We start from the raw sequence: 15,748 nt of genomic DNA on the forward strand, positions 1-15,748 counted from the left end.
TCAGAGTTAGGGTTTTTTGTAGTTGATTCGTGCTTGAATGCTACAGAGATCATAATGAGAGTTAGGTTTTTTATATTAGAATCTGGATTGCCGCATGTGCTCAGATTTTGTTCTGTCCTGTATATGTTGTTAGATTTGTTGTGCATATTCCCTCAGTGGGCCACGACAGGGGCTGAGCAGCCACCCAGTGTATCTATTAAAGTTGTTATTGTACAAATGAGGTTAAAATCCTACTTTCTTCATTTGAAGTCTATCAATTAATTGTTGAAATGAACACGGTACGTTTAACTAGTGCGCAATTTCAAAATAGTTAGGAGCTTCACTTCATTATCCATAAACTAAAATTGTAGGTAGGTTTATTTTTGATCTGTAGGATTGTTGTACTTATAAAGTCAACCATAAGTAGGTTTGCTAGACATGCAACTATGCCAGATGACCAACTCATATTAAATTCTTGTTGCATAACTCCATGCATGAATGCCATATGAAATAGTTTCACACCTAGCACCAAAAATTGCACAAAGATTTCCTTTCCTAAAGCTCATGGCATTACAATATACCATCTAATATAAGGTTCAGAGAATAGGGCAGCTGATGCACCACTATGTACATTACATGCATGAGCAGATGAACTAAATGCAATTACTTGTTGTCAACCACAATGGCTCACTGATTGGCAGAATGTACTACCTCCATTGGCAGAGAGCTGAGCACTCACAAGATTAGTGTTGGTGCCCAGTCTGGCATTATAGTTTGAAGGACCACAGTCAGCATGACCTAAAATTTTAGTTTGACCAAGCTATCATTGTAGAATGCTTGACCTTTGGGTACAGTTTAATTTTAGGTCAAAGTATCATTTTAGATTATTAGAAGCACATTGCAGATTGCTTGACCTTTGCATACTGTGTTATGTAGTTAGTAGTATAATTGAATTACTTATATTGCAGAAAGAGGAAGCTGCTGGCACCAAGAGGAAGCTGGCCATTGCTGGGTCCAACAACCCATCTGATTCTGACGACGTCGAGGAGGTGACCCCAAGTTGTTTTTTGTCTGTTTATTAATCTGTGTGAGATGTTGTTTGTTGATGATGCCCTATATGAATGCCTCTAAATTGGAATGTTATGTAGTTTATTCATTGATATCATAAAGTTGTGTTGTTTGGTCATTAATTAGCTCTAAATGGCATATTTGTGGTCTTTGTTCATGAAACCATATCTGAATGCATATAAATGGAAATATTGTGTTTTTTGTCCATTAAATTATTCTAAAATGGAAAGTTTTGTTATACTTCCAATTAATTCCTCTAAAAGTTGTGTTGTTTGTGCATTAATTAGCTGTAAATGAGTTATGTGTGGTGTTTTTTCATGAAACCATATATGAATGCATATAAGTTTGCTATTCTGTTGTTTGTCCATTAAATTCTTCTAAATGGAACTATTATGTTGTTTGTGCATTAATTAGTTGTAAATGGGCTATTATGTTTGTTTGTTCATTAAATTCCAGTAAATGGCAATTATCTGATGTTTGTTAATTACATTACTCTAAATGGGAAGTATGTATTTATGCAAATCATTTGTATGTGCAGTACAACTCTGGAGATGAGGTGGAAGAGTGGAACCAAAAGTCCTTCATTTAGCATGAAGCCAAGAAGATCAGTGAGAAGGGGAAGGCGGCGTACTACAAGTGGGGCAAGTTCAGGTGCCCATACTACACCACTAAGCCAATTCCCAAGGATGGGCTGTATGAGCACCTTATGTTGGATGCATGCGGTTTAGCGACGAGTGTGGGAGCGACGTGAAGATCAGGGCAGAGCATGCAGCCCTCCTGAAGGCCATGGGTCCCATCTAGTCACCCTCTGTGAAGCTGGTAGTGGTACTAATCATCAGTATAGTTGATGATGTTTTACTTTTGCACTAGTATGGTTGTGAACTATGAATCTGGAAGGTGGAAGTGGTTGTGAACTGTTTGAAGGTTGTAGTATGGCAGACTCTTAAGTAATCTAGTATGTCTCTGAAGTATATCAACTGTCTAGATGCAGATCAGCTATGCTTTGTTGCAGTGTTTATATTCTGATGCTGCAATGATCACAGTAGGTGCTTCAATGTTGCTTGACTGACGAGACATGCTGCATACAGTGGCCATGTGCTTGGTAATGGAGTGTGTGAAGAACAACAATGGAATGAAGATTTAAGGGATTTTTGTAATAAAAGCGTGAAATCCAAGAAAGAAATTATCCTATTTATTTGAATTTGTTAACTGAAACTGATTTATAAGAAAAAGAACGAGTAAATGTTAGAAAGAAAAAGTAGTGTTTGCAAAATATAACGTTTGAATTAGCATGGAATTTTTTTGTCGATGTTTTCATCTGTCGCATCTATTTGTCTTACCATTACAAATGTTTTTTATAAAGAAGTACACAAGCCTTATCTACATAGGATAGAAAGTGAAATACATGGACTTGAGGTTTTCATAAGTTAGCATGATTGAATCTTCCATTACAAATATATTATAAAAATTAGAAAATGTTGAAAATCATTTTTGTCAATGTTCTTAAGTTAGCATGATTGAATATTCCATTTCAAATATATTTTTAAAATTATAAAATGTTGAAAATCTTTTTTTGTCAATGTTCATAAGTTAGCATGATTGAAACTTCCATTTTAAATATATTATAAGAATTAGAAAAATTTGAAAATCTTTTTTGTCAATGTTCATAAGTTAGCAAGATTGAATCTTCCATTTCAAATATATTTTAAAAAGTGGAAATTTTGGAGGTGGTCGAAAAAATCACCGCCTTCCGGAGGGACCATTTGGTCTAACTTAAGGCAGTTTTTGAAAAAAGGTGATTTTTTGCACCACCTCCAAATCACCCAAATTTTCTTTTACATGGTGACCCACATGTGCCAAACATGGCTATGAAAGAAAATTTGGAAAAAAACATTTTACAATGCCCCCTTGAGGTATAGACCGATGTTTTGATCGTTACAGTTTCATTGCTACTGCTTTCTTCATGACTTATACATGTTCCTCTTACTATGAGATTATGCAACTCCCGAATACCGGAGGAACACTTTGTGTGCTACCAAACGTCACAACGTAATTGGGTGATTATAAAGATGCTCTACAGGTGTCTCCGAAGGTGTTTGTTGAGTTGGCATAGATCAAGATTAGGATTTGTCACTCCGTGTATCGGAGAGGTATCTCTGGGCCCTCTCAATAATGCTCATCACTATAAGCCTTACAAGCGATGTAACTAATGAGTTAGTTGCGGGATGAAGCATTACGAAATGAGTAAAGAGACTTGCCGAAAACGAGATTGAACTAGGTATGATGATACCGACGATCGAATCTCGGGCAAGTAACATACCGATGACAAAGGAAATAGCGTATGTTGTTATGCAGTTTGACCGATAAAGATCTTCGTAGAATATGTAGGAACCAATATGAGCATCCAGGTTCTGCTATTGGTTATTGACCAGAGATATGTCTCGGTCATGTCTACATAGTTCTCGAACCCGTAGGGTCCGCACGCTTAACGTTCGATGATGCAATAACTATGGACCCGAAGGTCTGTGGTAAACTACTCACGCTTCGTCGGAGAGGTAATGGTGTTGATGTAGAAGCCCTCTATGATCGAATCCCCCTCTGGCAGGACGTCGGAAAAGGCCCCAAGATGGGATCTCACGGGTACAAAAGGTTACGGCGGTGGAAAAGTGGTTCCGTGGCTCCCCCTGATGTTTTTAGGGTATAAGAGTATATATATGCGAAGGAACTAGGTCAGGGGAGCTACGAGGGGCCCACGAGTGTGGGGGCGCCTACCCCCCTGGGCGTGCCCTCCTGCCTCGTTGCGTCTCCGACTTCATCTCGAAGTCTTCTGGTTTGCTTTCGGTCCAAGAAAGATCATCGCGAAGGTTTCATTCCATTTGGACTTCGTTTGGTATTCTTTTTCTACAAAACTCTAAATAGGCAAAAAAAACAAAAATTGGCACTAGACCCTCGGTTAATAGGTTAGTCCCAAAAATAATATAAAATAGCGTATTAATGCTCATTAAACATCCAAAACAGATAATATAATAGCATGGAACAATCAAAAATTATAGATACGTTGGAGACGTATCAAGCATCCCCAAACTTAATTCCTGCTCGTCCTCAAGTAGGTAAATGATAAAAACAGAATTTTCGATGTAGAATGCTACCTAACATATTTATCCATATAATTTTGAGGTAATATCACCTGCAGTCATACAACTTACGCTCAATGTTCAGTTTGGTGCTAAAACTTTAAAAATACGAATTTGTGGTCATCTAACTTGCGTCCTTGTGCACATACGGTCACTTTGCTTGTATTCAGACGTATCCTGCGCTGATGTGGCATGCCAGCGTGGTTATGCCCACTGTCAATGATTGGGAACAGCTTGAACGAGGCGCGCATGTTTTTATTTTATAGAAACACCCCCCGTTCTATATTTAATTAAGCAGCAGCCCCTCAATAACACATGTGTGTACAACTTAATCGCAAAGAGAATAATAAAAAGGATTTGAGGGGATTTGAACTCTAGACATCGTATACACACATGCACTAGCTACATACTCGTGACTATAAAGAGATGTGCCTTCTTTAATATAGACGCAGATTCTTTTTAGATTCCATTTTTCCCCACGTTCAGCCAGGAAACCGGTTCCAAAAAATCTCACCTTTTTGGCCAAAAAATTTCAAATGAAATTCAAATTTAAAAAATCGCAAGTTCAATTCATTGTCGTTCTGATATTGTATGCATACGAGAGATATATATTTGACATGGTTTCTGTCATTTAAATTAAAAAATTCAGGCAATAACATATTTTTCCGGGGACCACAAAAATTTCTGGTAACCGATCTGTTATCAGAAATTCGGTCCAGGAGAAAAAACCTGAATACGAGTAGTTTTAATTTCCAAATATAAAATTTATTGTTTATCTTTTAGACAATTATAGGTACTTGGTGTAGTGGTTAGCTCCTGCGGTTTCACACTTGAGGTCGACGAATGGAATCCATCGGGCCCCTTTTTTCCCCGCGGAATTATCCATGCGCCCAAGTTACAAATTTTTTGTTGACTCACTGATGGGTGGGCCCTGTGTAGATTAGTCTAGTTACCTGGTTAGCCTAACCTGTTGTTAGTATCACACTGATTAGTGGCCCCACCCCTAAATTACCAGTTAGACATGTGTGTCTATTTATCTGATTAACCTGGACAAACTTGACATGTTTTTCTTTTTGAGAATAACTTGACGTTCTTTTGTGTGCAATCAAATAGATTTTAGTTGTGCATGTACAACATCAAGCAGCACTCGTGGGATGGATGTATTGTTTAATTAACAGGATGTTGGTTCGAACCCAATCTACCCCATCCTTTTTTCATTATATTTGACGTCTTTTGTCGTCATTAAATAAATTACATAGGGATTTTCTGAAATGAAAAACGGCGTGCTAGGGTCACCGAGCACCTTGTGCACTCCTAGTCACTGACAGGTGGGCCTCCGTCAAGCTGGCGCGCCATGTGGGCAGGCCATACGGCTAGATACGAGCGAAGTGACCGTATTTGCACGATAACGCAAGTTGGATAACCATAAATTCGTATTTTCAAAGTTTTAGCATCAAACTGAACATTGAGCGCAAGTTCTATAACTCTCGGTGATATTACATCTATAATTTTATTTATTGTGGCATGAACGTTTAGATCCGAAAGATTCAAGACAAAAGTTTAATACTGACATCTATATCTATACCTACTAATAAAAGAAATAGGTATTCTTGGTCCGTCATGGCGTTTTGCAGAAACCCCCTGAGTTTTTATTGTAATGAAACCGTGGTACTGATATAAGTTAAAAAAACGATTCGTTTACATTTTATAATAACGCCTTTGACTTTTAAAATAATCAACGTGCGGTCTTTAATAATAAAAAGAGGTGCACGCTGGGACTCGAACCCATGACCTCTCGCAGTGTCTCGGTACATGCCATAGTTAGTCCGACTCAGTATCAAAATAACACCCAAAAAATATACTCAATGAAAGAGTCCGAATCTTACTTAGATACATACAGGAGTCTGAATCCTACTTAGATACATACACCACGTTCACGTCCAGGGCCACATCATACCGGGCCGTGTATACGTACATGCCATAGTCAGTCCGACTCAGTACCAAAATAACACCCAAAAAATATACTCAATGAAAGAGTCTGAATCCTACTTAGATACATACAGGAGGCCGAAACCTACTTGGAGTCAGGTATCGCTGGTGCTACAAATACACCTGTACCTCCACGTGATTCTTACACAATCTCAAGTCTTCAATTCAATTAAATAGAATCAGTTTCACACGTCGCCTTCTAGATACCTTTGGTTCAATTAAGCTGCTAAGCTCCCAAGTCAGATTAACATCAGGTATTTTCGTTGCGTATTTTCATATACGACATCCTTCAACATCTCTTTCTTTTTGCGAATTCTTCAACATCTTTAGGAACACCGGTACCTGCCATGAAATGAATAAGTTTATCATTAGCAATTTGAAATTTCCGAACAAATAGTACACCAAACCGTACTTTGAGCAACAAATTTACAAGATTTTATATATGATACACTGAATCATATTTAAACATCATTGTTGACAAGGAAAAAATAGATGCAATTATTTGACTAGATTGCACACTGAACTAACATATACAAGTTTAATCAATTTTCCATTTCTAATATTTCTTACACTTCCAAAACTCTCATGCAGGCAAGCATTTTGATCACATTCTCCAGAGATGGATGCTAAGGAAAGAAGAAGGAAACTAGACAGAGAGCGCTATGCACAAATGGCCGATGAAAAAAGAGAGGAAAAACCCAAAAAACGCCGTGAAGGCTATCAACAAAAGAAAGAAAAAATATGCGCACAACAAAGGCAGATATATGCAAAAATGCAGCCGGAACAAAAGAAAGCTAGAATAGAACATATCAATGAATTGAAACGCAACACAGCAAGCAAAGACTCCATTGCACTGGAGAACCCTGCATATATCGCAACTGAAAAAGAAGTTGGTACTTCTACCTTTCCTGATTACAGAAAGCATGTCACACCACGAGAAAGGCAAACATTGCTACACCGTCGTAACAAAGAATTCACGACAAGACAGAGGCATGTATCATCGAAACAAGATGTATCTATGACGGAAACCGGCGATGCCAACACAGAACCTCTACAGCAACCAGAAGAAATGATTTACGGTAATACTAAATTTTACACAATACTCGCGTTCAAAATAAATATACAAATGTTTGTACAACAAACCATCTTTTATGGACAGACATCCCCTCATCAATGTTTCCAAGCATCAAAGAAGCAGATACACCAAGTGACGATCACAATAAGGTGGCGTTGTGGCCAGACATCCCGTCTTCAATGTTTCCAGCAATCAAGGAAGTAGATGCACAAATACAAACATTATACAATGATGTTCACGGTAAGGTTATAAAATTTCCTATATATTTTTATGCAATACAAAAATTACATATAAATAATTACTACACAGGCAAGGATGAGATTATATGTGAGCATGATGCTACCATGAAAGAAGTAGATACACCAACACAATCAATCAATAATGACGATCAAGGTAAGGTCATCAATTCCATATATGTTCTTATGAAATCCAAAGAAATATATTATACAATAAAAAATTGCAACACAGGTAATAATGAAGTCATATTTGAAGAGGACATAAACGAGGACGAATACATGTTCTCTGGTCAAGGTATGCTCAATAGAATTTAAATATATTTTAATCATTATATAGCTTCTGTACTAACTTTTATGCTACAAACCAAACTAGAATGGGACAGAGAAGTGGAAATTGAAATCAAAGAAGGCGAGGAAATGCACAACCCTGATCCTTATGATTTCGTCTATAGCAACATACCCAAAAAAACACGTGCTCAAAACAGAAGAAAATTGCAGATTCTGCCATGCAAGAAAATTCAAGTATGAAACTAAGAAATTATGCTGCAGAAAAGGACAGATAAGACTAGCCAATGCAGATACACCACCTGAACTCATGAGACTTTGGACAAGCAACGACTCTGACGCAAGACATTTTCGGAACAATATAAGATTTTTCAATGGCCACTTCTCGTTTACTACTCTATACTGCCATCTTGACAGAGACACAACTGACATGCGAACAACTGGTGGTATTTACACCTTTCGAGCACATGGTCAGATCTATCACAACATACACTCATTTGGTAATAGTAGATCAGATCCAAAGCATCTAGAGCTATACTTCTACGACGATGATCCAAGCTCAGAGCATCGGTACCGCCATTGCCGCGAGGAAATGTACGAGCAAGACAAGCATGTGATCGGGATAATAACCGACATCCTACGGGATAACCCATACTCTCAACAGTTTAGGAGTTTGGGACGAGCCCAAAACCTTGAGGACTACAGACTCGTCTTAAACCTGGACCAAAGATTGGACCAGAGAACATACAATGCGCCAATAAATTCAGAGGTAGCTGCAGTGTGGATTGAAGGAAATGAAAGAAGAGACACTTATGACAGGAATGTAATACTACATGGAAACAACAACGAAAAAGAGCACATTCGATCATATTACGGGTGCTCTGATCCGTTGTCGTACCCTCTATTCTTTCCAAGAGCTGAACTGGGTTGGCATAGGAAAATCCCAAAGAGGGATACAGAAGCGGAAGATATTGGTGCTGATGATATCAGTAATGATGATGACCCAGGTAAAATTTTCATATACTATTATATTCAAAATTCAATTTAACTAACTTTTGATGTCACAATATTTGCACAGATTCTGCCAACGGCCTGTGGGTAACCATGAAAGAATACTACTGCTATAAATTCCATACACGACCAAGCATATTCAACCCAATATTGCACGGCGGACGGCTTTTTCAGCAGTTTGCTGTAGATACATACATAAAGATTGAAAACTCCAGACTGGGTTACATGTGGCATCATCAAAACAAAATAAGGGCGGATCTATACCAAGGCCTTCTAGACAGCATTCAAGCCGGAGAACAGAATGGAGATGCAATTGGAAAACGGAGAGTACTTGCGTCATCATTTATTGGAGGGCCATGAGATAAAATTCGTCGGTATCAAGATGCTATGGCTTTAGTTAGAAAATATGGAAAACCAGATGTATTCCTCACAATGACCTGCAACCCCAACTGGGAAGAGATCACACGTGAACTACAGTTTGGACAAACACCACAAGATCGCCCAGACATTGTCGTTCGTGTTTTCAAGGCGAAGCTAGAAGAAATGAAGAAGCAACTATTTGAGAAGGCCATTCTTGGAAAGGTTAAGGCATATACATATGTCGTAGAGTTCCAAAAGCGGGGATTAGCACATGCTCACTTTTTGCTCATCATGACTGGAAAATACAAATACACATGTCCGGAACAGTATGACAGAATCATCTCCGCTGAGCTCCCTAACAAGCACAAGTACCCAGAGTTATACAAAATGGTAATCAAACATATGATGCATGGTCCTTGCGGTGCATTGAATAAATTTTGTCCATGCACAAAGAATCGTCCGTCATGCAAGAACAATTATCCAAGGCCATTTAATGAAACTACAATTCAAGGTAAGGACTCTTACCCACTGTATAGGAGACGCAATGATGGTCGGACTGAAACGGTATGAAAATGCCAACTGGATAATAGGTGGGTAGTTCCTTACAACCCATATCTTTTGCGGATGTTCAACTGCCACATAAATGTTGAGATATGCTCGAGCATTAAAGTTGTTAAGTACTTGTTCAAGTACATCTATAAGGGACATGACCGAGCATCTGTACCTGTAACTGACAAAGTAGACGAAGTCGAAATTGACGAGATTAAACAGTACAGAGACGCGCGGTGGGTGACACCTCCGGAAGCACTCTGGAGAATATATGGCTTCGAATTAAGCAAAATACACCCACCAGTCTTGCAACTGCAGCTACATCTTCCAAATATGCACATGGTTTCATACCATGGCATGGAAAAAATAAAGAATATTATCGACCGTGATGGCACAGAAAGATCAATGTTGACCGCGTACTTTGAAGCAAACAGCTTACATGAGAAAGCACGAGGCATACTATACAGAGACTTTCAGGAATATTATACTTGGCAAAGACAAGGGAAGTTTTGGCAAGAGAGGAAACGAGCCGCTGTCTTCCAGGTTGGCAGGATGGTCTCGGCACACCCGGCTGAAGGAGAACAATATTATCTTCGAGTACTCCTAAACCACGTGACAGGCGCCACCAGCTACGAAGACCTACGAACAGTCCATGGACAAGTAATGCCAACCTTCTGTGAAGCTGCAGAAAAACGGGGGCTCATTGAGGCAGACAACACACTAGATGACTGCATGACAGAAGCAGAGTTGTTTCGAATGCCATCATCACTACGAAGGCTATTCGCGGCAATCTTGGTTTTCTGTGAACCCAGCGATGTACGTGGCCTATGGAACAAACACCTTGACGCAATGTCAGAAGACTACAGCAGAAACTGCAAATGCAAGCACACAGTCGAACAGATGGTGCTGAGAAATATCAGGGACATGTGGCACTCAATGGGAAAAGACATAGAATCGTTTCCTCTTCCAGAGATCGACAAACGACATGAGACAACTGGCGACATACCTAGGGAGATCGTTGAGGAGACCTCCATCGAGGTGGACCCTGAGGACGTATCGTTGCATAAAAACCTAAACATCGAGCAGAGGAAGGCCTACGACGAAATCCTAGCCATGGTTGACCGCCAAAGAGGAGGTATATTCTTTGTCGATGGGCCAGGAGGCACAGGAAAAACTTTTCTTTATAGGGCGCTCTTGGCCACAATACGCGGACAAGGCAAGATTGCCGTGGCGACGGCCACTTCCGGTGTTGCTGCTTCCGTAATGCCTGGAGGGAGGACCGCATACTCGAGGTTTAAGATTCCACTAAAAATAGATGATGGAGCTATTTGTAGCTTCACAAAATAGAGTGGGACAGCAAAGCTACTCCAAGCAGCATCACTAATAATCTGGGATGAAGCATCTATGACAAAGAGACAAACGGTGGAGGCGCTAGACAAAAGCATGCGGGACATAATGGATAGACCAGATCTTCCATTTGGTGGAAAAACGATCGTATTTGGGGGAGATTTTAGACAAGTGCTACCTGTTGTCCAAAAGGGAACAAGAGCCCAGATAGTAGATGCATCACTACGCGGGTCGGAGCTCTGGAATTGCATGCGTCAATTGAAGCTTGTGCGCAACATGAGGGCTCAAAACGACCCATGGTTCGCAGAATACCTACTACGCATTGGAAATGGAACCGAGGAGACAAATGATGATGGTGAAATACTTCTACCTACAAGTATATGTGTGCCAAATAAGACGGATGATACCGCCTTGGATAGACTTATTGACAGTATCTACCAAACGGGGAATGCTTACCTAAAAGATCCAGAGTACATCACCTCAAGAGCAATTTTATCCACAAGGAATGACTGCGTAGACAAGATCAACCTAAAAATGATTGATCGCTTCCAAGGGGAGGAGATGGTGTACCACAGCTTCGATTCAGTAGAAGACGACCCACATAACTACTATCCACCAGAATTCCTAAACACCCTAACCCCAAATGGACTGCCTCCACATATGCTGAAGCTCAAAAAAAATTGTCCAATCATACTACTCAGGAACATTGACCCTGCTAATGGGCTCTGCAACGGCACCAGACTGGTCGTACGTGGATTTCAGAAAAATGCAATTGATGCAAAGATTGTGGTAGGGCAGCACTTTGGAATGCGAGTTTTCTTGCCTCGGATACCATTATGCTCATCTGACGACGACATGTTCCCGTTCAGTTTTAAGAGAAAACAGTTTCCAGTCAGACTTAGTTTTGCAATGACAATAAACAAATCACAAGGCCAGTGTCTACCTGCCTGAACCTGTTTTCTCACATGGTCAACTATATGTCGCGCTTTCTAGAGCAACCGCGACATCTAACATAAAGGTACTAACAGGTACACACGATGTGAACAAGGAGACAAACAATAGAAAAAATAAAGGTGACACGTGCACAAAGGAGAAGAAGAAAAGGAAGAATAAGATCAGTACAAGCGATACATACACAAAGAATATTGTTTACACAGAAGTCTTGACCAAATAGGTAATGCAATATTTCAACTTTGTGTTTATAAATTCAGTTTCAACTTAGTACGTTCATTCATGACCAATTTAATAATTTATATTACACATTGGATCTCTAATTTTCTAACCTTAAAATTACTTCTTGTATTCTTCAGAACAATCAAGCTGTCAACTTCGGAGTTAGAATTCAGGACTACTTGATCGTCTTGAAGGAGGATGTCTTCATGTTCTGAACCACTAACTCATTCATGGATATTTATTTATATAATATGGCCAATAACTCATTAATTTTTATTTAAATATTTGATCACTTTGATGATCTCTATTATGGTTGTACAATCTATGTATGCAAATTTACCAACGATGAGTAGCTAAGGTGAAATTGAGACTTACCGGTCAAAATAGAGACATATTTCTCGCCTTGGAGCTGATGTTGTTGCACTGATTTTTCTAAACATCTTTCGAGAGAAACTCCTTCTCTAGAAAGGATCCATTCTTAGCAACGAATGTCTTGCCTTCGGATCTGTGATAGAAGGTGTACCCAACAGTCTCCTTTGGGTATCCTATGAAGACACATTTCTCTGATTTGGGTTCGAGCTTATCAGGTTGAAGCTTTTTCACATAAGCATCGCAGCCCCAAACTTTAAGAAACGACAACTTTGGTTTCTTCAAACCACAATTCATCAGGTGTCTCTAAAGCATAACCCCAAAACGATAGCGGTAAATGAGTAAGAGACATCATAGATCGCACCATATCTAGTAAAGTACGATTACGACGTTCGGACACACCATTATGTTGTGGTGTTCCGGGTGGCGTGAGTTGCGAAACTATTCCGCATTGTTTGAAATGAAGACCAAACTCGTAACTCAAATATTCTCCTCCACGATCAGATCGTAGAAACTTTATTTTCTTGTTACGATGATTTTCCACTTCACTCTGAAATTCTTTGAACTTTTCAAATGTTTCAGACTTATGTTTCATCAAGTAGATATACCCATATCTGCTCAAATCATCTGTGAAGGTGAGAAAATAACGATACCCACTGCGAGCCTCAATATTCATCGAGCCACATACATCAGTATGTATGATTTCTAATAAATCTGTTGCTCGCTCCATTGTTCCGAAGGACAGAGTTTTAGTCATCTTGCCCATGAGGCATGGTTCGCAAGTACCAAGTGATTTATAATCAAGTGATTCCAAAAGTCCATCAGAATGGAGTTTCTTCATGCGCTTTACACCAATATGACCGAAAGGCAGTGCCACAAATAAGTTGCATTATCATTATCAACTCTGCATCTTTTGGCTTCAATGTTATGAATATGTGTATCACAACCACTACAGGAAATATGTCAACTTGTGACCCTCACTATTGGCCGCTGAAAGGTCATAGTTTTTCATTTGCGACCTTTTGTGACCAAAAACAGAAGGTCAAAAGCTGGCGGTCGTAAACTGAAATTAGTGACCTTCTTTGTGATATGTAAAAGGTCGTTGGTTCCATGACCAAATTTTTTGTCACTAGCAACCTCCTCAGGCCACGTAGGCATCCAACGTGGCAAGCTGATGTGGCACAAGAATCAGCCCGGTCCAATTCGGTTTTCTACATGGGCCTAGCCCAACAATTCGGCCTTTTTAATATAAATTTTTTCTCTTAATTTTCGCTAGCTACATGGGCCTGGCCCAACAATATGGCCTTTTATATTCTAATGCAACCTTTTATAGTCTACTGCTTTTCTATTTTCAGCCATTTTATTTTGCAATGGGTCCCACTTGTCATGCTTAGCTCAAAATTGGTCCCGCACATTATAACTTGGACCCACTTGTCAGGTTTCCATTTCACGGGTATTCAAATCACATACACAATCATTGTTTCGAACAGACTAGAGAGCAAATGAAACTGGTCCAAAATAATACTACATCAATCTATTACAATCGTTACAGTATATTACAACCCAGATATGCCTACTACTGCCTATACAATTACAACACATAATATGCTACCCTTTGCTGATATGCTTCACAGCTTCGGACATGGATTCGCACTTCACCTATGCAAAAATAAGAATAAACATATAAGAATAAGAATAGGTACAGAACATCAAACAGTAGCCAATGAGGGATCCAATAACTTATAATCAAGAATTGACAGCAAATGCCATGTACATAAATAGTATGACTAACACTAACCAGTATGCGTTCATGGAGTGACTAAAATGTTCTCACTAGCTAGGATTTTTTTGGTATATAATATACTGACATGTGCAACTCTCTAAATTGATCATAGAAATGAAAAGTGTAAGAACAAGTTTCAGAATCCAGGCATGTCAAATTTTAAGCACCAGCAAAATAGATCTAACAAACCAGACCATGATAATCATGCATCAGGATTTATGGTTCTAGAAAAACAGTAAAGAGATGGACATACACGCATCAAGCATACCAGCTACTACAATAAGAGGTCCAGATGCTCCAGGAACTGCACTTCGGCAATCGTGCAGTAGCTAGGGATTGAGGAGGATGAGCTTGTTGTATCCATTGTACCTGGGTCATATTTAGGTACACAATTAGCTAATATGTCAACATTTAGTTACCATGAACATAAAACAACGAACCCGGATAAGAATTAGCAGTGTAGTACAGAATGTATCACTATAGCTTTGGGAAATAGTTAAGTCTTGTGGGTATCTAGTTTACTTGCATATGGCCAACACTAACCAGTATGAGTTCGTTCAATAACTAAAAAGTACTCAGTAGCTGACAATGTATAGTTTACACATATAAACCGAAGATTCAGCAAAGGCATGTTGATAAAACAGTGAAAACAATGGTATCTTGTATACTGCCATGCATGAGCACTTCTTAATATTTATATTCATCATCACAACAACCTATAACCACCTATGCTCACTGTTCAAATCTATGCATAGTTCAAAAGCTTGATTTTGAAACATCAAATGTATCAGAATAATCATATGAATCATCATTTTCTCAGCCCATCTACCAAGTGCAATACTTCATCATTCTAGGTAAATTAAGATGTTAAATGACTAAAACTAGTAGTATGCTACAATCATATGGTACTGGTTAAAAAATGTGACCAGAGGACTACACTTGAACACATCACTTGCAATGCCTACTGGAAGGAGCAAGTGTATAGAAGAAAACAAACATTGGACAGGCTGGCCATCAGTCTTAAAAACCTCAATTTTGTATTCATCAAAGAGAATCTCAGGAATATGTTGTTGTAGCATCATCTGACCAGCCAATCGATCATTAACACACGTGCACACACAGAGCAGAGAACGATTTGAAATCAAGTGCAAGAATTGCTGCAACACATAAAACTAGCATGTTACGGTTTGTGGGTGATGGGGAAAATGCATGTGAAGTGCATAAATCACAGAGGGGTGTGTACAATACACACCATCTTTGACAGCAAGCAAAACAGACAGGAATAGAGCATGTCAACTACTGTAAAGCACAATCACTAGCATGGTGGTGAGAGAAGTTTCCAGACGCCAACCATTCTTCTTGCAGGTGCTGGACGCCCCCGCCTTGTAGC

The 15,748-nt window shown here is 39.2% G+C and overlaps 1 protein-coding gene, 1 long non-coding RNA gene and 1 other non-coding gene across 3 annotated transcripts; 1 reads left to right on the plus strand and 2 right to left on the minus strand.

Moving 5' to 3' along the window:
* Positions 1-6,049: 6,049 nt before the first annotated feature.
* On the minus strand, positions 6,050-11,258 carry LOC141028535 (uncharacterized). The gene is made up of 2 exons (XR_012190767.1): positions 7,314-11,258; positions 6,050-6,512 (listed from the first exon to the last, which is right to left on the minus strand). It is a non-coding gene; the product is annotated as an uncharacterized lncRNA (long non-coding RNA).
* Positions 11,259-11,309: 51 nt separating this feature from the next.
* Positions 11,310-12,421, plus strand: LOC141028537 (uncharacterized). Its single transcript, XM_073506100.1, has 2 exons — positions 11,310-11,924; positions 12,344-12,421. The coding sequence occupies exons 1-2, from the start codon at positions 11,310-11,312 to the stop codon at positions 12,419-12,421; spliced, it is 693 nt and encodes a 230-aa protein (XP_073362201.1).
* A 2,945-nt stretch (positions 12,422-15,366) lies between these two features.
* Positions 15,367-15,446, minus strand: LOC120963611 (small nucleolar RNA SNORD36). Its single transcript, XR_005755371.2, has one exon. It is a non-coding gene; the product is annotated as a small nucleolar RNA SNORD36 (small nucleolar RNA).
* Between the last annotated feature and the right edge of the window lie 302 nt (positions 15,447-15,748).

Source organism: Aegilops tauschii, unplaced genomic scaffold (assembly GCF_002575655.3).
Source record: "Aegilops tauschii subsp. strangulata cultivar AL8/78 unplaced genomic scaffold, Aet v6.0 ptg000228l_obj, whole genome shotgun sequence".
Lineage (NCBI taxonomy): Eukaryota > Viridiplantae > Streptophyta > Magnoliopsida > Poales > Poaceae > Aegilops > Aegilops tauschii.